Here is a 24,847-nt window from a genome sequence, read left to right on the forward strand (position 1 = left end):
AACAGCTCCACACACAGGTGATGCAAGCATTTTTCGCTTACCGCTCCAATTCCTTATAGACATCATTGTCTCCTCTTGGCTTCAAATCCTGGCACAAAGAAGGAAAGAGAAGAGAGTGAGATAAGGACAAAGACCCATTCTGAGGCCAAATTCATGTCCCTCCAGTGTGTAATGAGATTGATTTCTTAAAGCAACTAATGTCAGGGGTGACGTTGAAAGGTGATGGGTTTATATGAAAGAGCCCTGACAAATTGGAGGACTCCAAGTGTGAAGGAAGACATATCTGCCAACAGCTTAGGGAGTGTGATACAAAAAGAGTCTGGGACTTCTGTATGCATGTAATACTGCTGATCACACATCCAGGTGCATCTTAGTAAATAAAAATGTCATCAAAAGGTCAACTTATTTCAGTAATTTCCGTAGTGAGAGAAACTCCATAAAGAAATATCATAAAGAGACGTATTTCAAGCATTCATTTCTGTATATTTTGATGCATATTGTTTGTATGTAATTAAAACCAAACATTATATTTCTAAAGAAATTAGAATATTGCATAAAGCTAATTAAAAAAAGAATTTTAATACAAAAATGTTATGTTATTGCCTACACAATCATCTCCAGTCATTGACACTCATCACAAAGAAGTCACGCAACAAAAGTTCATTGCTTAAGAAGCCTGCAGTATACAGAGTGCTGCATCCACACATATTATTGGAAAGACTTAGTGGAAGAAACCGCATATAGACGTATTCAATACATGGGGTACAACGTCTGTATTTCTAGTGACTGGTGCTCAGTGGTTCAAATTTAATGGATTTCAGTATTTCAATTCAAATAGTAGCATTCATATATTATATAGTTCCATTACAGACAGAGCAATATATTTCCAGCCTTTATTTCTAATATTTATTTCTAATGGTAAGCCACAAAAGGTCACATCATATGCAGGTATGTTAATGGAAAGTTGAACTGTGAAAGAAAACACTGCAAACGTCATGTGGGATAACCATAGCCTTTAAAGGATATATTGTAAAGCACCAATGCAGCAGGGCATGGGGGTGATCATCCTGTGGTTCTGCTGAAGTGTGCAGGAAGCCCAGGTTGCTTTAATAGCAGCCTTTAGACTGTCTGCATTGTTTTATTTGGTGTCTCTCATCTTCCTCTTGATGATACCTGATAGAGAATCTATAGGGTTTATGTCAGGCAATCAAGCACAGTAACATCATAGTCAATAAACCAGGTATTGCTGCTTTTGGCAGTGTGGGTTCTGTTGGCAAAGTAAATCAGCATCTTTATAATGCTTGTAAGCTGGTAGAAGACTGCACTGACAGTCGACCAACATCAGCAGAAGACATGACTCCTTAAATTATAACCGACTGTGGAAGCTTCAAACTGGACCTCAAGCTACTTTATTTCTGTGTCTCTCCCCTCTTCCCCCACAGACTTTGAGTTTCAAATGAAATGTAAAACTTACTTAAATCTGAAAAAAAGGTCTTTGGACTACTGGCCAGCAGTTAGCTCAGGTAAAACACATTTGACATTGTTTCTGGTTCAGGAGTGGCTTGACACAAAGAGTGGAGCAAATAGTGTAGCCCATAGGTACGTCTGAGTGGTGGCTATTGAAGCCCTGTAAGAAGTTCACACCTTTTGAATTTCCCCTAAACTCTTCAAATGTCATGGAGTGACATTTTGGACTTTGTGGGTTCTTGTGATGGTTTATTTTGTAATTTAGATTCTCCTTATGGTTCTTTGTTTATTTCTTAGGTTGTTGTTTCTATGTTCTCCTCTAGTTTCTTTGTTTACTTTAGTTCATAGTTATTCTAGTTCTTTATTTCCTCCTCTGATTTATTCTCTTGCTTAGTTTGTGTTTTCTGTTGTTTGATTAGTCCTTTCACTCTTCTTCAGCCTTTGTATTTGTTTCACCTGTTCCTTGTCCCACCTGTTCCCTGTTTCTTTGATTACCTGCCTTTTGTTTCCCTCTCTGTGCTCTGTGTATATTAGTTGTTCTGTGTGCTTAGTTCCTCGCTGGTTCCTTCTGTTACTACCCCGTTCCCTACCACGTCTACGCTTTGTATTACTATGCTTCGACTATGCTACGTTTTGTCTATGCTTTGCCTTGCCATGAGTACCTGGAGGTTTGCGCATGTTTTTGATCTTGTCTTTGTTTCATCCCTGCAGTGTTTTTGTTACGTTTTGGACTTGGTGAATAAACAAGGAAGTTACTAAGATGCGCTTACTAGTCTGCACTTTGGTCCGACCCAAGATCCTCACGCGACATCAAAGGTCTTTGTTTCACAATCATCTACAGGTTGCGGTCACCCCTGTTATTTGTACACCATTTTTCTGACTACAGTTTTTCCTTCCACTTAACATTCCAAAAATATGCTTGGATACAACACTTGGATAAAACACTAAACTATACTTTCATTAATTAAGATGTACACTACCATCAAACGTTTTAAACATTTTCTCATTTAATGGTTTTCTTTATGTTTATGACTATTTACATTGTACGTAGATTGTCACTGAAGGCATCAAAACAGTGAATGAACACATATGGATTTTTTGTAGCAAACAAAAAAATTTAAAAAGAACATGAAATATGTTTTATATTTGAGATTCCTTACCAATGGGTGATGACTGAAATATTAACCTTTGGCCATCTCTCAGTGAACCTCTGGGACGTTCTTTCCAGACTACATCGTGAAGCTCATGGAGAGAATGCCAAGAGAGTAAAACAGTAATCAAAGCAAAGGAGGGTTATTTTGAAAAATCTAAAATATGAAAATGTTTAGAGTTATTTCCCACTTTTTGTTTACTACATAATTCCACGTGTGTTCATTCATAGCTTTGATGCCTTTGGTGAGAATCTACAATGTAAATAGTCATGAAAAGAAAGGGACCCATTAGGTGAGAAAGTGTATCTAAAGTTTTTGACCTGTAGTGAACATTTATGCACAATGCTTGTGTGTGTTGGGGACAACTAAATAACTCACCATGTAGACTGAACCCTGGGGAGGAGCCTGTTGGGAAGGAGGAGATAGCAGAAAACAGGTTTAATGAACAGCAAGTGACGAGAAAAGAAGAAAAACAGAAAAACAAGAGCAAAGCAAAGCATAAAAAGTGCACTTCAGAGAGAAGACGGTGAAAAGGAGAGAGTGAGAGACAAAAGGGAGGGACTGGATAATTAAACACCAGCGGGGAAAGAATAGAAGAGAGGAGTGAAATTCATCAGAGGGTGTTTAGTTCTTGAAAATGTCTGAATTCATCACCTGTCTTATATCCTCTGGATTCTCATAGATGTTTTCCACTTCACCAGACTGGACAGACAGTGACTGCTCAATACCTAAGTGCAAAGAGAAGCGACAGAACACACTCTCATGAAGTGGGGGCACATTCATTACAACAAGCCCAGAGGATGTCACGCCCCACATCACTCAGATGCAGGGCCGACAGGGGCCTCAGAGATGGACGAAACAACGGAGAGGCTGTCAAGAAATAAATCGCCGGAAGACTCACCGCGATCAGAAATGTGTTTCTGTCTCCATAGCAACACGCCGACAGCTGCTGCAACCACGGGCACCAGGAGTAATAAAGCAGAGAAGGATGGGTGCAGGGAGGAGGTGGTGGTACTCTCTGCAACAGAAAGAGGGGGGAGTAGAAAAGAAGAAGAATGTCTCAGAGTGATGCTAATGTAAAACTCACAGAAGGGTGAGTGGATGCCCTAGAACTTGTCTGTGTTTGCCATCCACTCTGCTATACGGGTCAAGAGGGGGCAACCTTCTTTTTCTTTTGTGATGTGAACACTTTTGCATGAACATGTTTCATGCATTTGCATCATGCTGCTGTCAGTCACAGATAATGATTGCTGTGGAAGATGATGAGGAAATCTGAGGCGCTCTTAGACAAAGAGAGTAGCCTGTGGAAATCCTTTGGAGACCTCAATCTGACATACCTCCAGTCTGGACTGCAAAGCCCGACAATTCAAAATTCACATGAAAGGAAGGACTGCAGAGGTGTCTTGGAGACCAGGTGTCAACAGATGCTTACACCTCTTCCACATAGAGTGTAGTTTACAACTGCTAATTATTCCATATCCTATTTCCAAAATATGCATGATTAAATCCAAATATTTCCTCCTTTTCTCATTTCCTCCCACCTGATTTCTGCGTCGAGCTGCTGCCTTCAGGCAAACATACAAACAAAACAAACAGCCAGCCCCATCAATGCAGCTTTGAAAAAACAGGTGAGCTAGAAAGGGATCACCACACACATTACATAAGCACACTATTATCTTAATGTTGTACAATTCAAATTTCATGGGAAGAGCGCAGGTTTATGAGGAAACTTGTTTGCATATTGAGGATGACATCAGTGTTGCAAAACAGAGCCACAGGGAAGCTGGATTGTTCTGCAGCTGTCTGCTCAGTGTTCATGGAGTACAAACCAATTAGATATCTGCCAGGCGTTCTGAAAAGACTTATAATAAATGTTAAATTGCTTTTGAGCAAGTTGTTTTCTCACTGCGCTGTTCACAGTGGCTTAAAAAAGTATGAACTGTTTTTTCACATTGCAACCAGTAACTTTAATGTGTTTTTTGGGGATTTTGTGTGAAAGAACAACATAAAGTAGACCATAGTTGTGAAATGGAAGAAAAAGCATTTATTTTTCAGTAACAGCTGAGGGTTGTACCAGCTTTGTACCCCTGAAAACTAAAATTGTTGTTTTGCAAGAAGTCACAAATTTCCCATTGGATTTAGATCTGGACTTTGACTGGGCCATTCTTACACATTCTTACTTGTAAAAAAATGGAAAACTATGTATCATTTTTGTCTCTAACAAAAAAAGTAGAAGTCATGCTCTCAGATTTTGTTGGACCCCCTTTAGCTTTGATTATGGCACTCATTCTCTATGGCATTATTTCGACAAGCATCTGCAATGTCAAAATATTTATTTCCATCCAGAATTGCATTAATTGTTGGAACCCTATGCACATTGTTCTCCAGCACATCCCAAAGATTCCCAATGGGGTTAAAGTCTGGGGCTCTGTGGGGGCCAATCCAAGTGTGAAAATGACGTATCATGTTCCTTGAACCACCCTTGCACAACTTAAGCCTGATGAATCCTGGCACTGCTATCTTGGAACATACAAGAAATTTACCTTTGCAATAACCTGTTCCTTCAGCCGACCTCATTCTTTGGGCACATAACCTTGATGAACCTGGACCTGACCAATGGCAGGAACCCCAGATCATAGCACTGCCCCCACAGGCCTGTATGGTAGGGAGCATGGACTCGTCATCCTTCCCTGATCTACCCATCACTCTGTAACAAGATAATTGTGGACCACATGACCTTCTTCCATTGCCCCAGAGTCCAATCTTTATGCTTTCTGGCAAACTGAAGCCTTTTGTCTGATAAGCCTCACTGATCAGGGGTTTTCTTAAGGCCACAAAGCTGCTTAGTCCCTATCCACTGAGTTCCTTTGCATTATATGTGTGGAAACGCCTTTACTTCTTCTATTGAACATAGTCCTTAGTTCTGCTGTTGTTTTATTATGATTTGATTTCAGTAAAAATTTTTTGGTTGCTGAATGTGATAATTCAGGGTTTTTTGTATACATTTCATCTGGATGATGGTTCCCCATTATCCTTCCAGATTTTAATTATGTGTTTGACCTTGTTTAACTCAATTTTGGAAAGTTTTGCTTTGATGCATGCCAATAATTTGACCCTTCTGTAACAGATTAACATCTTTTTACCTCAGGATGTTTCTTCAAACACGGTTGTTGAGGAAATGAGAAGCTGCTCTTTGATGCATCAGCTAGGATTAAATAACGAAGCAATTATCCAATGGGACATTAGCTGTGTGAAATCTAGGTGGTGACATTGTTTTGGACAAAATCCCCAAATGAGAAAATGTTTCAGGGGTATGAAAACGTTTTAAAGCACTTAAAGTAAAGTCCAGTCCTGCATCAACTTTTCATTATTTATATTTACAAAAATAAGTGACCCTTGAGTCTCACCTTAACTTCTGTGTCACAGCTTTTAAATGGTTTCAGAATGATCCATCAATTATGTGCTGCATGAGGTGTAATTGATTAGATAGTATGTGCAGTGGATGCTAATGGAATGCGGTAGTAATAGCTGACCCCAGGACTGCCCTGCACAGCTCCCCAGGCCAGCCCTAATGCATGTATTATGTTAATGGAGTGCAGTGAAGTGAGGCCTATATCTGTAAATTTCCCAAGTCTCCTCCATGGCTCCTCTTTCTATCCTTCTGTCTTCGCAATTGGCACTTGTCTCCTCTTCTCGCCTGTTTCATCTCAAATGAGGTGGGGGGTGATTTATATCACTGTAATTGTAGAGTGGAGTGGCGCAGAGGATGCAGACCGAAGAACTGCTCGAATGCTTCGCAAAAGATGAGTATATTGAGGATATGGAAGAAAATCCCTCATATTTGAACTATTTGGTTTGTTGCTGAGCACAACGATTGCTTCAATTTAATTTTTTTTCTGTACTTTGCCATCAGTAAAAGAAACTCTCTGTTATCCTGTGTTGTTTTGTAACATTTTGAATTCACACTTTGTTTTAGGTTTTGGCCTACTGTGCATTAGATATCCCCAAACAAATAAATATGGTGCCCTGCTAGATTATTCATACCACTTTGAGCCACATTGTTTAGTCAGTGTATTTTATTCGGATGTTATGAAGGATGTTTCGGATGTTTAAAAGTTTATAATGTGTTGCCTTTGTTGTGATACCCCTAAAAAAATCCAGGGCTAGCCGTTGCCTTCAAAACCCACATAAATAGTAAAAAAAAAACCTCATGTTGGGACCTACAGCCATGGATTTCCACATTAAAACTCCAGTACAGACTTTTCTGGAACTTTTCAAAATAAAGTGCATTAACCTTCTTCCAACACAGCCAGGAAAGGGGGTAACTGCGGACTTCCTGTGGCGCCATTACCCGAAATAAAGCACAACTCCGAAGGGGGAAGGGGGGTAGCAGAGGACATCCCAGTGATGCCACTGCCCGTATAAGACCCCCACCCTTCCCACATATCGCTCTCTTCCACGCGGCCTTGCAGAGGGACCGGATAGGAGAGGAAAGCGCGCTGATGTCTTTTGCTGGCAAAAAGACATGAATTCAACTGGATTCAAAGCCATACGATCATCGATCATATGCAAAGTTAAGTAGAAGGAAATACTGTCTGTGTATCCGGTATTTTCATTAATGAGCGGGGAAATTAAGGTGTAAGAGTTGCTTACATTTTCTCTCCGAAGCTCCGCAGAAGCAAAACTGTGTCAAAGAGATCCCCGGCAGAGAAGCTGTTTCTACAAGCCGAGTCTGAAGGACGGACTACGGCTTGCACCACCGTGTTACGGTACCGAACAGCCGCCCAGCTCTCCGGAGCTAACGCTATTGTTCACAGAGCGAATGCAGAGGTTAGCTGAAAACCAACCGCTTGTTGACTGTGGACATTTATTCGAACTTCATCGCCCTTGGACAACGTTTACTCACCATGGTCAGAGGTGAGGTTTGGGCAGATTAACAGATAGGTTTAGGATGAAATGATCTAAATGTTTTCATGTTATGAAGTTTTGTTTTGTGGAACCTGGCGATCTTTAGAGCTAGTAGGCTAGCTACGGCACGCGCCGGTTCCGTGTTCTTTGTATGTTTTAAAGTTAAGATAAACTTTACTTGAAGGGTGATTTTAAACAGAAGATCGCTCATAACGCGCCTTCCGCGCTTATGCATTTTAACCCTTTTATAAACCCTGGTATTTTAAAGGTATGTGTTGATTCTGGTGCTGAGCTATCCGCTTCTTGCTAGCTTAACTGCTAACGGTAAGAACACGTGTGTGCTAGCATTAAGGCTAGTCAACAGAAAGGTTGTTGGTTTTCAAGCTAGTGAATAATAGTCCCTGAACATCATTTACTAGAGTTGATAACTAAGTAAACACCATTAAGCCCCATTTCTCCAGAAAGATTTGGCTCTTTTACAAAATACTCAATAATATTTCTTCAAATATTATTTTAATAAATAAAGGCAGCTAATGGGACACCATTGAGAATTAGTCATCCAGGAGGTTAGTTTTATTCTGCAGATCATTATTTAAAACATTATTTTATTAAAATAATGTTTTATCTGATCTTGCATTGTGAATGGTTGTCTAAATGTTGCTGATTATTTCCTAAGTTAGTTCCAAAACTAACTTAACTTCACTTCCAGATTCTTCAAGATAATCCTTGGTTCTCAAACATAAACATTGTATGGTAATGTTGCATCACTCTTTTTGGTCATGATTTCCAATCATCTTTAATCAACTTGTTTATATTGTACATAGTCCATTAGTCTTCATTATTCTTTAAGTCTACTTGGTAGTTTAGTTGAGTTGTTTTAGCAAAGTAAAGAGTTTGATTGAATGAAATATGTTTTACTTTGAGTTGACTTATTTTTGTTAATAAATTATTGTATTTTAATAAATTGTGTGAATTCATTCCATGTGTGTGCAGAGTTTATGCTGTTCAATAATGCCAGAGCTCGTCTCACACCTTTCTATTCTGTCCTAATACCATCGTCTTAATGGGGGTGGTATTCACAGGACAATCCTTAACAGACCGAAATATTATTTTATAAAATATTAATAAGTATTATTCTCAGATTCATATTTACAACACCTCATCTGTATGTAATTTAATCTCAGTATGAATACAACTCTTCTGTGAAGGCATCAGAGGTTTGTTACAGAACATTAGAGAGCAAACAGCTTTGAGTAGACCAAGAAACACTACAAATAGGTCAGGGATAAAGTTGCGGAGAAGCAGAAAACCTGGGTTAGGAGGAGCAGGAAACACTGTCAGCTTTGGTGGGAGAATCTGTTGGCAGGACAACTATTAATCAGGCATTCAGCAGGTCTTGTTTGCAGTTTGGCTCAGGTCATGTAGAGGAAGAGGATGCTATCTTTAGATAAGAACAAAATTATTGTTAAATATCACTTAAATGCAAATGTGAAAACTAACACTTAAACATCGTCCCCATCGGTAAACATAGTGGTGGCAGCATCATGGTGTGGGGATGCTTTTCTTTAATAGGGTCAGGGAAGCTGTCAGAGTTCATGGGAAAATTGGGGCTAATAACATGGGCAATACTGGAAGAAAGCTACTTTGAGGCTACAAAGACATGAGACCGAGCCAGAGGTTCACCTTCCAGCAGGACAACAAAATAAACATACAGCTGGAGCTATGATAGGATGTGTAGATCACAGCATACTCATGTAGCAGAATGGCCCGGTCAACGTCCAGAAGTTTGATTCAAGCCATGTAGAGAACCTGTGACAAAATTTTAAAATCCTGTATTTTTCCTTCCACTTCAAAACCATGCAGTACTTATGGTGTGGGGTTAGAAATAGGCCCCAAATGCAGAAACAGACAGCGAAGGAGATACACTGGGTTTGAACAACAATATTCAAGGAGAACATACGGGAGAAGAACAGGAGTTAAATCTGGAGGTGCGAAATGGAAAAATCTAGCGAGGAACTATCAAAAATGCGCAGCTTAAACACTGAAAGCATGGGTGGAGAAAGACACGTAAACCAGGCGAGTGTAATCAATGGAATGTTGAACAGCTGTGGGAGAGTAATGTACAGCCGAACTGAGGGAAGCAGCGTAATTAACACTGATAACGCAGAGGGAGCTGAGCTTAGACACAAATCAGAAAGGAAAAAGACAAACAGTAACATAATAGAATAAACCAAAATGCACAGAGGAACGAACACAAGAAATTAGAAACTAAATACAAAGGAATAAACTTATATGAAAAGACCTTACTGACAATAATAAATGACCCATAAATTATCAGAAAACAAACACGAAAGAAAGCCAAATGCATAAACATACATAGATCATGACCCAGTCTTGTGCTGGACTACATAACATCCCAAAACAATCAAAGTCTGCAATAGTTATGTTACAAATTATGAACCAAAAATTTTATGGGGTATGAATACTTTTTAAAACACCACAGAACACATGGTATCTTTTTTCCTCCCTTTCTTCTCAAAAACCTTGTGAAAAACATTTTTTCCTTCTAGAAATATTATTTATATACCAGTAAATGTCACCACTTATTGTTGCATTATTCATTATCACCCACAGATTTTTATGCCACCTTGCACATTTGCAGTTTTTGTGCAACCTGACACTTCAAACTGTTATATAGGTCAAACAGCACCCCACTCATTTGAACATTCTTGCCTGCTCAGTCAAAATTTCCCATGACACAAGCCTAAATTGCAGCTAACTTGCCTTTCAGAATCATTGCACATATAAGACACATATATTTAGAAATTTCCTGTTATGGCTTTGTGATTAGTGGGCATCATAATCATCTCTGGGTCTCTTAGCCTAAGTGATGGACTGGATTATAGGGAGGTAACTAGTCTGTGCTAAGGGATCCATTTACCCGTCACATCCTCCTGTGGTACCCCACAGCCAGCAATACAATAAGCCTAAATAATTTAGTTTTTGTAAGAGGAGATGTCCCAAGGTCCGGTCTTATTATAGTCACATATTAGCTGGGTAAGGGCGATGAAAAAAAAAGATAGTCTTTATATCTTTTATGTTTTATAGAAGAAGAATCTGCACACAGTGTTTTATTAAGTTTGGAAATCACATGCAATGACTTACCCTTGCTATGCCAAGCATATTATTTTCTGAGACTTCTAGCTCTTTAACAAAGTCAGTACACTCCTCAAAAAGCTGTTGTAGCAAGTTGATAAAAGGTCTGATTTAAAAAATGATGTTTTTTTTTTCAAATGTTAATGTTTGAGATCATCAAACTGATTTTAATATCAGACAAAGAAAACAAACTTTGGGTCATGACCGAAAGAATGAGATACCGGATACAAGCGGCTGAAATGAGCTTCCTCTGTAGGGTGGCTGGGCACTCCCTTAGAGATAGGGTGAGGCGCTCGGCCATCCGGGAGGGGCTCGGAGTAGAGCCACTGCTCCTCCACATCGAGAGGAGCCAGTTGAGGCATCTATACTGGATGCCTCCTGGACGCCTTCCTCGGGAGGTGTTCCAGGCACGTCCCACCAGGAGGAGGCCCAGGGGACGGCCCAGGACACGCTGGAGGGACTATGTCTCTCGGCTGGCCTGGGAACGCCTTGGGCTCCCCCTGGAGGAACTGGAGGAGGTGTCTGGAGAGAGGGACGTCTGGGCGTCTCTGCTGAGTCTGCTGCCCCCGCGACCCGGTCCCGGATAAAGCGGAAGACGACGAGTACGAGTACAAAGAAAACGAGGAGAAACACAAAATGCATACTTTTTGATATTATCTTTTAAAAAATAGCAAAGCTATCCAAACCAACCTGGCCCTACATTTGTGATTCACGAGTCACAGCTAGGCCCAATTTCTGTAAGACCTGTAGGGTAAACAAAATTCTCTGAACAGAACCTGTCTGACAACATGAAGTAGGAATCTCAAAAGAAGGATCTCAAAAAGCACCACCTCATGAAATGATTTTAACGGAATTCATTTTTCAATTCATTGGTATCTATCAGTCTGGAAAAAGTTACAAAAACATTTTCTAAGGCTTTGGGAATCCAGCAAACAACAGAGGGAACCGTTATCCACAAATGCAGGAAACATGGAACAAAGGTAAACCTCCCCAGGCATGGCTGGGCTACCAGAATTATTCCAAGAACACATCAACAGCTTATTCAGGAAGTCATAATATCTAAAGAACTGAGAACAATATCTAATTAAGTGCAGGCCTTAGTTGGCTGAGTTGAGATCAGTGTTCAAGATTCAACAAGATAGACACTGGGCAAGAACTACCTTCATGGGAGAGCTCCAGGACAAAAGCAACAGCGGACCAAAAAGAACAATAAGACACGTTTCTTATTTTACAAAACAAAGATATCTTGATTATCCTAAGATTTCAGGGACAATATTTTGTGACAAAAGTGGAACTTTTTGGAAATTTTGTTTCCCATTGCATCTGCTAGAAAGTCAAACCCAGTTTTTCAGAAAAACAACATCGTACCAACAGTCAAACAATGATGGTGGTAGTGTGACGGCCTGGGGCTGCTTCTCTAACGAATTTCCATAATTGATGGAACCATGAATTCTGTTCGCCAGCATAAAATCCTGAAGAAGGAGGTCAGGCTATTATTTCATGACCTTGAGCTCAAGCGGACTTGGGTTATGCGACAGGACGGCGATCTGAAGAACGGGTGCAACTCAGAGTAGCTGTGGCATGACCTTAAACTGGCTGTTTATGTTAAAAAGCCCTCTAATGTGGCTGAATTAAAACAATTCAACAAAAATTGCACCAAAATTCTTCTATAGTGATATAAACGACTCACTGCTGGTTTTACCAAACACTCCAAAGGAGGCACAACCAGTTGTTAGTTTTAAGGGCTCCATTACTTTTCGCATGGAGCCAGGTTGGTTTGGAATCACAAACTGAAAACAGCTTTTTGTATTTACTTAGGTTACCTTTGTCTGATATTAAAACCTGTTTGATGAGCTGAAACATTTAAGTGTGACCAGAAAATGAAATCTGTGAGGGGGCAAATACTTCACACCACTGTACATTTTACAAAATCTCTGTAAAAACACAAAAAAATATATAAAATAGTTTTAAAAACAGTAACAATTATATATGATTTTTAATGGTGCCATGTACATTCACAAAACATACAAAACGCAACAATGTTCCCAAAAATAATTTTGTTTCGTTAAGACCGTCCAATAGACTGATCCATTTTTTAAAATCAGAATTTTCCAGTATTTATTTTTTGAACGAAGCTTGAAAATCTGCTGGTTATCACACCAACATGATGATCCAGAAAAGGTTGGGCCTTTACCCTGTGAGATCAATTTCAAAAGCTTAATATATGGTATCTGTCAGAGGCGTTCTCATTTTCAAACCACAGGATTTCTGGCAGATGAACTGACCTGAGGTTGTTTTTAATCCACAGCAGAACGCTTCACGGAACACATATCCTAAAATTTTCCACACTCATGGTTCATTATCTCTGCAGACCTGACAGGAAGTCCGTCAGGACTCTGTGATACTGATATAATACTCTTGATCTAAGAAAAATACTACATCAGAAAGGGGAGAAAACATCCTTGCAATGCATGAACTCCCATCTTACCTGTTGGGGGCACTGTGACAGCTTGAACTGCCCAGATGCTTTGGCCGTTCTTCATCTGCAGGATGCAGGTGTAATTCCCTGCTGCATCAGAGCTGATGGGCAGCGGCAGGGTGGTGCTGATGGTACCAGGGCCATTGCTTGACATCTGCAGCCGCCGACTCTTATTGTCATGTTTCCACAAAACACTCTGAATCTCAGAGCGCTCCGAGTAGAGGCACAACAGCTCCAGCTTTGAAGGATAATGGCTGGTTTTAACTATAGAAGAGAACATTCGAGAGAAGATAAGAGAGAAACCAGAAAGAAAGATGAGTTGTTGAGGAAAACTATCAGGAGGGAAGAGAAAACAGAAAGAGTTGAAATGTTTTTCGTGAATATTTAAAAGGGCAAGGACGGAGAGAAAGTAATGAAGAAGGGGACTGTGATATGAGAAATCGAACAATTCAGAGAAGGGTCAAAATAATATATATTCATTAGAGTGATTTACTGCTAATGCATTGGTTGACTGTGACTGATGCTTGGTGTCTCATCAAACTGTAATGAGAATCCATCTGAGCGTAATCAAGCCCTGCAGATCCCCACCTCACACACACACCTAAAAACACACACTTCAGCCTTGATTAGTGTGATCAGCGTGGGCCACCCACAGCCTCGGTGGGAGGGCAGCAGGTATAATCACACATAATGATACTTCTGACGACGGAGGGGTAAAAATAAATGCCTCACATGATTGGGGAGTGGGTGGAGGTGTGTATGTGTGCAACGGATGCAGATTTGTGAAGCAGGTTGACAGTGACAGTGACGGATCGACTGGTCATGTCTGGGCAGCTGTGATGGATGCTGGTGGGACTGTGATTAGTAAAGCCTTCCAAGGCCAGCGTGACAGGCTGTTGTAACTGTAAGAATGCATGTTGGATTTGTGTATGTGTGCAAAAAAAAGGGGGGAAATCTCCCCGAGGCACACTCATAAAAATCAACAGGTGCTCAGTAGAATTTGTTTGTCTTTAAATTTATGAATAAAGTATATTTCTCTTTCAGAGGCAATATAGTTAATGTTTTCATTTATTAATACAACATTCTTATAATGGCTCCAGGAAACTTACATTTATTTGTTTTCCTCAGTCTGAGTCAATGAATAAAGCCCTGAAACAAGTAAACATTTAATATCTCTCTCAAGGACTCTTTAGCGGGGAAGATGAGTGCTAAAATACCTCAGGAGACAGGTGCTCAGCTGGGGTGTTGTCTCTTTAAACACTGCCACATATTACCTCAGTGGTTGTTGTTTAACAGCTCTGCACAGAATTCAGTCTAACTGAATAGTTTGACATTTTTGAAATCGTGTGGCTTTCATGTTCTTGCAAAAAGTCACTGAGTGCATAAATACAGGTGCAGTAAAACGTTTTCATCATCTGATCAGTGGAAATGAAGGTCACATTTATTTAGGGCCTTTAAGGACGCAGTTGAACTGTTTAAACAACTTCAGTGGGTTACAAAAGATCTGGGTACACTAATACATACCTCACCCTAACCTAAACTTAATTTACAACTTAGTCCTAAACCTAACCCCTGACCCAATACCAGCGTTTTCCCCCATGGAGACCAGGCTTTGGTCCCTTACAAGGAGCAGTGGGTTCTCACAACAAAGTGTATTTTCAGAAAATGCGCCTCATCATGTAACACAAACAAACATTTTGACATTTTACCCTCTGCAAGTTGCACGTCGACCACACGCCATCACCAATTTGTTTGCATAATCTGGGCTAGATATTTAACCAGTTGCAGAAAATCAATGGGTCTTGCTTTCAAGTATAGTCCACCAATTTTATACAGTGCACTAGTGCCACTTTAAGTGTAGTAGCCCCATGTTATGATGCTTTGACCACCATGCTAGACAGCTGATGCAGTGTTCTTTGGTTTGTGCCCTGTAAACATTGCTCTTGTCATTAAAGTCAAACAGGTCAGTCTTTTAAGCATCTTAATTTGTTCCAAAATCTGTTTTGTTAAGTGATATGGATCTTTTTCCTGCTGTAGAAACCATTTGTGTCCTATTTTCACTTACCTGGCCAAACCAGTCACTCAGATGTAAACCAGAACCACCAAAGCTCAAGCCATTTTTACATTGCTGTGGACTGAGAGGGTACTAACCAATAGCAAAGTCTCTGCTACAAAATTAATGTAGTCAAGCTCCGTAGAAATTTGCAGTTCTCCCTCATGGACAAGGAAATGCCTTGTGAATAAAAGCTTTATCGTCATGGAGGTCACTACTTGGCCACAAAGAGAAGAACTTCTGGAGGAGTCAAGGTGAGGCTTGACTTATGAATATGCGGTGGGTTTGTTTCACTGCCATTGGTACTGTGTACAGCACAAAGAGTGAAAAATGAAGAGGGAGAACTGCCCCTAAGCTTCTGAACTTCACTTGAAATGAGCAAAGTTAGAGAGGTGAATGAACTGAGCTGAGAGGGTACCAACCAGGAACAAAGCCCTTTTCATACATTCACCACAACATACATTTGCAGCTGCCCACATAAACAAGCAAAATCCCATCTATACAAAGGTTTTTGTTCAGATGAATAAGTTTGGAGAAGTCAAAATGATGCTTATAAATCTAAGAACAGTGTACTAATTGTCTTAGCTAGGTGGTGGGAGCATCAGGCTGTTTCACTGCCAGTGGTATTAGTGCGTAGGATAAGATTTGCAAATGATTCTGCCTATTATCAAGCCAGAAGCTTGTTGGTGGTTACCAGAAGCCCGTGACTGATGTGTAATTTGCTAAGGGATATCAGTGGGGTAGCAGGCATAATACATTCAAACATGCATTCAATTTTTGGTTTTACTTGAAGATAATTTTATGACTAAATGACAAAACACAAGTTAACTCATACAATACGAACCTGACCACAGCTGATACCACTATGTCAGAATTATTGACCTTTATAAATCACCTAATTTGTATTCTCCATGTAATTATCAAACATACTCTGTGGAATGAGGCCATCTTAAAGAGGTGAGATGCTTTGCCATATAAAAGACCTATCTGAATTAAATTTAAACTGCATCCCACGAGATGTCTGCCACCATTGTTCTATTTTTTCTCCAACTGCTGACAAAGACTTTCCTCATAATTTATGGCTTGCCAGTCACATTTTTAAAGGAACAATGAGATGAGAAAGAGGTTTTAGAGAAGGGAGATTCTTGTTGAAAACCCATTGTGGTCCCGGTTTCTTTTTGTTTCCCTGAATGTTTCCACAACCATAAAGCATTGTGTTTTACATTTATGTAGAAACTACAGAACATTTCAGCGTTTCTGTGACTAATGATGTGGCAACCTGCAGAAGTTCTTGCTTTAAGCTTTATGAGCTTGTGTTTATCAACCATCCTCAAGCTGACGTGACACCATTATTTCATAATTTAGTTCCCCCCGAGGCAAATGTTTTACAAAACTGTCTTTATTCTTTAACAGTTTTCACTCACTTTTAGGTTGACTAGAAGCAACAAAACAGCAACAGCAAGAAATAAAAAAAATTATCCTGGCTTGATGTAAGACAGAGATTTTACTAACTTTACATTCTTCACTAATCTCACCAGGTTTAAGTGACACTAAGGTGTCCTGAATGAGAGACATCAGCATCAGTTTCACACAATGTAGTTTAGAGAAGTTTAAAAAGCAGGAGTTTACTTCTTAATATACTTTCAGAGTTGTAAAACCTTCAGCAGCTTTAGCTTCTCTTCCTCTCATAAGAAATACGATTTACAGAACACCTTTTTCTTTTTTAATCTCTTTTATTTAGTTTTATTTTATTATTATTTATTTAGTATTTATTTACTTTATTTTTTTACTTTCATTTTTATTGTTCTTATTGTTTTCTTTTTTGTTTGCAGGTGGTGCAAATAATGTTTTGCCATAGAAATAACAGAAAGTATAGTTTGAAAAACTTCCTTTGATAGGAATAAACTAATCTGAAAAAACAAATTTTGTGATTATTAATAGAAGATAAATTGAATATTTGGTGATTACAGATGGAATCATGGCTGTAAATTGTAAAAAATAATATTAAAATAAAAATAATAATGGTAATAAGCTGTGTTTTTGACATGTTACCGAAAACAAGGTCCCATTTAAAAATCTAATCTAATATCATATAATTTTACTGTATGTTTGGACAAGAGTATTCAAATATTTTATGCAGCTTATCCAGTAACATACAGTATATATACACCGGCCACATTATTAGGTACATCTTGCTAGTACCGAGTTGGACCCCCTTTTGCCTTCAGAACTGCCTTAATCCTTCGTGGCATATATTCAACAAGGTACTGGAAACATTCCTCAGAGAGTTTGGTCCATATTGACATGATAGCATCACACAGATGCTACAGATTTGTTGGCTGCACATCGATGATGCGAATCTCCCGTTCCACCACATCCCAATGGTGCTCTATTGGATTGAGATCTGGTGACTGTGGAGGCCATTTGAGTCCAGTGAACTCATTGTCATGTTCAAGAAACCAGTCTGAGATGATTCGTGCTTTGAGACGTGGCGCGTTATCCTGCTGGATGTAACCATCAGAAGATGGGTACACTGTGGTCATAAAGGGATGGACATGGTCAGCAACAACTCAGGTAGGCTGTGGCATTGACACGATGTTCAATTGGTACTAAGGGGCCCAAAGTGTGCCAAGAAAATATCCCCCACACCATTACACCACCACCACCATCCTGAACCATTGATACAAGGCAGGATGGATCCATGCTTTAATGTTGTTGACACCAAATTCTGACCCACCATCCGAATGTCCCAGCAGAAATTGAGACTCATCAGACCAGGCAACGTTTTTCCAATCTTCTATTGTCCAATTTTGGTGAGCCTGTGCAAATTGTAGCCTCAGTTTCCTGTTCTTAGCTGACAGGAGTGGCACCCGGTGTGGTCTTCTGCTGCTGTAGCCCATCTGCCTCAAGGTTTGACGTGTTGTGCGTTCAGAGATGCTCCTCTGGATGCCTTGGTTGTAACGAGTGGTTATTTGAGTTACTGTTGCCTTTCTATCAGCTTGAACCAGTCTGGCCATTCTCCTCTGATCTTTGGCATCAACAAGGCATTTGCGCTCACAGAACTGCCGCTCACTGGATATTTTCTCTTTTTCAGACCATTCTCTGTAAACCCTAGAGATGGTAGTGCGTGAGACCAGCCTGTCTGGCACCAACAACCATGCCACGTTCAAAGTCACTTAAATCACCTTTCTTCCCCATTCTAATCCTCGGTTTGAACTGCAGCAGATTGTCTTGACCATGTCTACATGCCTAAATGTATTGAGCTGCTGCCATGTGATTGGCTGATTAGAAATTTGCGTTAACAAGCAGTTGGACAGGTGTACCTAATAAAGTTGCCGGTGAGTGTATATATAACTTCTTTATAATCTTCTTTATTACTTAATATATTGTTAGACTAGAAGTTATTTTCCAAAAAGTTTTTTCAGGATTTATTCTTTGTTTATCTCAGATCCAAACTGATGGCGAGCGTCATGCGAGGAAAACTGATTTAAAGTGTGCCGATTACATTAAAGCAGGCAAGTTTTTCTGTTAATAAAATAGAAATACAAAAAGATGAGGGTAATGACTTGAACAATAATGTAATTGAACAAACGCCATGAGAATAAAGGATCAAACTTTATGACCTAATTAAATAATATTACTTGGTTGATGAGGCTGCTTGCAGCTGATTTCAGGTTTAATTTGTAAAGAAATGTTTAAACAAGGATGGTTGGATGTATTTGGTTGTGTTTATAGTTAAGAAAGGAGCATGTTAGTTTCTCATTTATTTACTGATGGATTGTGTAAATGCATCTATGCATGAAGGGATGACGGGGTTCTATGCATTTTTTAACAGCAATAAAGGAAATAAAAGCTTCCAAAAATGATCATATCTGTCACATTTTTTGGCATATACAGGTTTAAAATCCCACTCAATGCTTGCTATTTATGATTTAGGGACCAAACTAAATCATGTGTTTTGGAGGAATACAAATCAAGTATCCAGCAGCCTCAAATGGCCAGCCTCCGTTTTCCTGCTGGTACATCAATTCTTCCTTTTGTTTAACTTTTTCCAACCCCTCTTCTCCAACCGCCTCTTCCTGCTTACCTTTAAGTACGCTGAGTCTAGTCCTCTGGCTGAACACAACGTCATTGAGGTACACTTCGCAGGCGTAGAGGCCTCCTTCTTTTAAATCAGGTGTGAGTAGGAAGGCGAAACTCCCAGCCTCTGGGTCATAGGGCGGACCAGCTAGCTGAAGTTTGTTGCTGTGCTTTGAAGTGGAACCACTCCAGCGATTGTACTGATATACCAACTTCATCATGCTGTGCTTCTTGGCATCTGGGGGAAGCCAGTAGAGCAGGACATAGTCGCCCTGGGAGCTGGGGCAAGCCAGGAGCAAGGATTTGTGAGTCTGAGTGGCAGTGGAGATCTCACTGCCTGCAGGCAAGGGATGAAAACAGAGGATAGCACATTACTGCGCACAAAGACCTGCTGATTAGCAGTTCTGAGCAAAAGATGATAACAAAGAGTGGGGTTAAGACAGGCAATAAACAGCCAAAGAGTACTGAAATGAAGGGGAATTTTTCACCAGCAATTAGGATTAAGTTTCTAAAGGCTGAGATTCACCTCTGACCTTCAGCTCCACCTGATTAGCAGGCAGCTGACACAGGACTTTCAGGCTGCTTCTGATGGAGTTACTTACTGTGTGAAATATTGGTGAATGAGGCCACTTTGTCGGCTGAGAATATAGGAAGAGCAATAAAGGAAAAGAGATGAACAAAAAATGAATAATATATAAACATAGCAGTTCTAATATTCACAGTAAGACAAGCTGAATTCCAGTGTATATCTACAGGATGCTACAGGAATCTCAAAACCCTTTTATTGAGGTAAAGCTACAGGATTCTTAAATAAATAATGCGTAGGGTTACTCCTCCAGCTTCTGGGCGTGATGTTTATTTTCGATTAAATTAACAACAGTTGTATATTTCCTCAGTGCTTCTGCAGGTCTGTTTCTCACCGTCAACTATAACGTCCACATGTGCTTCCAGCACACCGTTGGAGTCACCCCAGTGGTAAACAGTACAGGTGTAAGTCCCACCATCGTTGTTCTGGACCTGCGGCACTTTTGTCACTGTGCCTGAGGTTGGCCACTTCTCTGTCTTCATGGGAAGGCCGCCAGGTGCTGTCCAGGTGATTTTGGAGACAGAAATGTTAGGATTGACTCGGGCGAAAAGCCGCAGGGTGCTGTACTGAGGGACAGGTGCAGCGGGGAAGAAGTCAACTACAGAGAAGGAAGAACAGAAAGTCAGCATCAGAAAAGAAAATACATCTAAGTGCAAAATATGATAACTTTTAATCCTTGTACTTAATTTTTTGTTTGGTTAAAAGCACAGACCTATTGCCAAAAAAAAATCATATTGAAGCATAAAAAGTAGAGCAGATAAAAAAGCCTTCGTCTTCTTGATTTATTTTTGGATTAACCAAAGTTAGGTTTAAGATATTTATCCTCCAAAGACATAAAGATCCACAAAAATAGTCAAAAATCCTGTATTTATAGGATTTTGGGAAGGAAAAGATAAAAGAAATATAACTACCCCAATCTGCGATGAACAACTACCATAAAATTATAATAATCTTTACACAGATTTATGCCTGTGGTAGAAATCATTTCATCTGAGACGTGCAGAAATTTTGGTTAACCAATTCTGGCTGGTTGGAAATGTTTTATAAGATCAGTGTTTCTAAACTGCAACCAGAAATGTGTATGTGTGATCCAAAGCGCTAAAAGTAAAAAGCACATGAATGCCACCACCAAAAGAAACCACATTTTAACTAAGAAAAGTATTGCAGCAGCAGCATTTCCATTTGTTGCACCTCACTGAAAATACTGTATGTTTAAAATATTTAGATTTCGATGTCTTGAAGAGGAGGATTCTGTTGTCATATAACTGTCTGAAATATTGAGTCAAATTTGAAAGTAGTAGAAAAATAACTAAAATACCACAATAAATAACTTTACTACCTTGTTAATTGTACTCTTTAACACAGTGTGTCTACTTTAACTTATTATTCCTTGCTGGGATTCATACTTTGTCTCTTCACAACCTGTGATGGCCACACCTGCAGCCACACAGTCGGTGCTGTGGGGGAGTACCTTGAACTTGGCTGGCACACTCCAATTCCAGATTGACTGATTGGGTGATACCATCTGGAGTTCCACCGTGGGGGAAGACAATGGAGTCTTTATTCTAATTTTTGCATAAGTTCTCTTTGTTTTTGTGATTTGCTTATTTTGTTTAGTTATTAGTCATTCAAGTACATTTTTAAGCTAACTGTGTTTAGTTATTTTTGCCAGTTCAATTTCTGTATATGTTTTCCTTCCCTTTTCCTCAGTGTGTTAGTCTGGTTTGATCAGCCAGTATTTAGGTCCCCTTTGTTTGTTGTGTAGGAGGTCAGTTTGTTTGTTTGAGCAGTTAGTTTGAGGTTTTGTTATGTTTAACCCTGATTTTTTTTGTCTTGAGTTTAGCTTCTTTATTGGACCTCTTTTAAGGGCACTGTAACAGTTATTTGAATTTTGTTAGTTTGGGGAAATAAAACCCATGTTCTTTGAAAATTATTACTGTGTCCTCATGCTTGACCGGCTTGGTCCCTCACACAACCATAACCTTCAATGTATTTTGTTGATATTTTGCAATGGACCAACTTAAAGTAGCACATAATGGTCAATGGAAGGAAAAGTACTTTTGGTTTTTAGATATTTTTTAAAAAGTGGGCTGTGCATTTGTACTCAACCATCTTTAATACTCCTAATACCCCAGGTGAGGAAATCTGCTTACAAGACAGCTGTAAGTTGTGCCTTCCACTAATCTGGTCGTCATGAAAGACTGGCCAGAAGAAAGCCAGAAGAAGTCAGAGTGCCACAAGCCCTGTAAGAGACACAGCAAACATTTAGAAGAAGGTGCTCTGGTACATTGAACTGTTTCTACACCAGCCTAAACACACCATGTCCACTGTGGGATGGAGATGGAAACATGGGATGCGTTTTCTCAGCAGAGACAGAAATCTGGTCAGGAATAATAGGACGATGGATGGAGTGAAATGCAGGACAAGATCTCTAAGCTTGCTCTCTAGCAGGACAACAATCCTAAACCTAGAACTGTAAAGGTTTAACTTAAAGCTTCTTCATGTGTTAGAATGGCCCAGTTAAAGTCCAGATCGAAATCAAATTGAGCATCTGTGGTAAGACTCAAAATTCACTGTTCACATCCATCCAGTCTGACTGACATGAAACTCTTTTGCAATTAAAAATAGGCTAAATGTTTGGTCTCTAAATTTGCAAAGCTCAATTATCTGCTAAACACCTGCAGCTGTGATTACACTAAAAGGCCATTCTACAAAGTATTTTCATTTTTATTTATGAAATATTTTGATAACCATCTTTCATTTGCCTTCCACTTCACAATTATGCACTACTTTGTGTTGGTCTTTCACATAAAATCCCAGTAAACTACCTACAGGTTTGAGGCTATAATGGGACAAAATGTAAAAAACTTCAAGAGCTATCAATACCTTTGCAAAACTGTAGTTACATAGAGACTTTTTAGAAGCAAAGGCCACATTTGTACTTTATCACTATTTAAAAAAAGTAAATAAGCACCTATTAGTCAAACACACTTTTAAAATTATAATAATAAACAAAGTTAATGGCATTTTTTTACAGGAAAAAGTACAAACAAAATTAAGATCTAAAGTTAAAGCAAGGGCTCCTTGTGGTTTTTCAAAAAACACTATAAAATTAAAACATGTTCCAGGACAGTAAAAGGTTTTCCTAGCTGGAGGTTTCTTTTATCTCCCCTTAAATAGGATATTAAGTGTGTATGTTCATTCAAAGAAGAGTGATTTTTCTTCACAGAGTAGACCAATACAGGTATGTGCTTTATTAATCTGAAGACCTGTGATTTATGAAATCATGCGGTTTCTCTTGACAGCATCTCACAGGCTGTATAAGCTGTAATTTTTCTACCTTTGAGGACTGCTAAAAGGAAAATCCTCTCCTTCACTTTCCTCTGCTGTTTCTTTATAAGGCACGAGTAGAGTCCTCCGTCCTCCACTTTAGGCAAAATATCCAGCGAGAAATCTCCCGTGTCTTGAAAGTTGTCGTCAGTCAATCGCATGGATGCTTTCGAGGCACCTCCAGAAAACTTCTTCTTCTCGCTGGCTGAGAGAATCAGTTTCCATTCATCCGCGGCCACCGACTTCACCTTCCAGTTAATGGATATGTCACCTTGCAGTCTGGCACCATTACAGACCAAAGTGGTGGATGTGTTCTCTTTAACCATCACAACTTCATCCCAGGCTGAGAAGGAGAAGGCAAATTTCACACAGTGAATCTCCAAATGAGTTCAACAATTTTGTTGCTGTACGTTTTTGCATTTTGTCTGATTACAAGTAAAAACTTCTATGTATTTTGTTGGGACTTTATGTGAAAGACCAACATAAAGTAGCACATAGTCAAGAGTTAAGAAAAGGGTACTTGGTTTTTGAATTTTTTTAAAAACTAATCAGAAGTGCAGTGTGCATTTGTATTTTCCCCCTTTTAGTTTCATATTCATGAATAAAATCCAGTGCAACCTATTTGGAAGAAGGTGCTCTGCTCATATGACACCAAAATTAAACTTTAGGGCCCTCGTGCAAAATGCGATGTATAAAGAGAAATTAGCTCTGCACATCACTCTAAAATCACCCCACAGTGAATCATGGCGGTGGCAGCATCATGGTGTGGGGATGCTTTCTTTCCTTGTAGTTGTAGATGTTGCCCAGGTTCAGAACACCTGAATCAAATGAATGGTTCTTTAGAAGGCCTCTGCAGAGCTAGACGAGCTGCTGAGGATATAATTCAGCCATTTGAATCAGTTGCGTTGGAGCAAAAACACGCATGCAGGGCACCAGTCCTTGAGAACGGGAGTTGGACACCGCTACAAGAACAATGAGAAACAATGTCAGTCTCTAGATGTCCAAATCTGCTCAAAACCCCAAAAGCTTTGCAGCTGTAACTGCAGCTACACAATAGGTGGTTCTACAAAGTACTGACTCGTGCTGAAGGCATATTTACACTATGCTTTACAAATTATGTATTTGTAAAAAAAATAGAGAAGACAATTTACAATTTTTCTTCCACTTCACAATTATTCACTACTTTGTGTTGGTCTTTCACAATGAATCCTAAGGAGATACATGGAAGGTTGTTGTTGTATCGCTATGTGAAAAGAGACCTATCCAGGGCACCGTAAGAATTTCATCCAGTCCAGCGAAACAACTTTGAGTCAAATTGTTCTAGAAAATGGACATTCAAGATAAAAAAAGGTTCAAACTAGAAACTTGCTGAAGATAAAACAAGGCTTCTGCAATTAAAGGTCAAAACTAATAGTGAAAGGCAAAAGATTACCCTCCTTTTCCCTTGTCATGTGTATTGCTTGGCAATAAAACGTTGGGTGTACAAGAAGACTGCACCTTTAGGCAGAACCTTCGGATTTAACATTGAGTTGTATCAAACTGAAATTCATTAAAACATTCAAATTACTTTTCAGTTTTTTGCTCTCCTTTTCGCTGATACGTCATTTATTGTAAGTATAAAGACACTCTTACACGAC

At 39.5% G+C, this 24,847-nt stretch overlaps 1 protein-coding gene across 4 annotated transcripts in view; it reads right to left on the reverse strand.

Moving 5' to 3' along the window:
* Positions 1 to 24,847, reverse strand: part of g6fl (g6f-like) — a 35,804-nt gene that overhangs the window by 1,401 nt on the left and 9,556 nt on the right. For all 4 annotated transcript variants that reach the window (XM_047360628.1, XM_047360629.1, XM_047360630.1 and 1 more), the window contains 9 exons: positions 23,221 to 23,553; positions 20,215 to 20,478; positions 19,897 to 19,932; positions 19,302 to 19,631; positions 13,171 to 13,425; positions 3,520 to 3,636; positions 3,273 to 3,346; positions 2,997 to 3,023; positions 42 to 88 (listed from right to left, as the gene is read on the reverse strand). In XM_047360628.1, coding sequence (XP_047216584.1) covers positions 42 to 88; positions 2,997 to 3,023; positions 3,273 to 3,346; positions 3,520 to 3,636; positions 13,171 to 13,425; positions 19,302 to 19,631; positions 19,897 to 19,932; positions 20,215 to 20,478; positions 23,221 to 23,553 — 1,483 coding nt within the window. The remainder of the gene's footprint in view (positions 1 to 41; positions 89 to 2,996; positions 3,024 to 3,272; positions 3,347 to 3,519; positions 3,637 to 13,170; positions 13,426 to 19,301; positions 19,632 to 19,896; positions 19,933 to 20,214; positions 20,479 to 23,220; positions 23,554 to 24,847) is intronic.

This window comes from Girardinichthys multiradiatus, chromosome 3, assembly GCF_021462225.1.
Source record: "Girardinichthys multiradiatus isolate DD_20200921_A chromosome 3, DD_fGirMul_XY1, whole genome shotgun sequence".
NCBI classification, from domain to species: Eukaryota; Metazoa; Chordata; class Actinopteri; order Cyprinodontiformes; family Goodeidae; genus Girardinichthys; species Girardinichthys multiradiatus.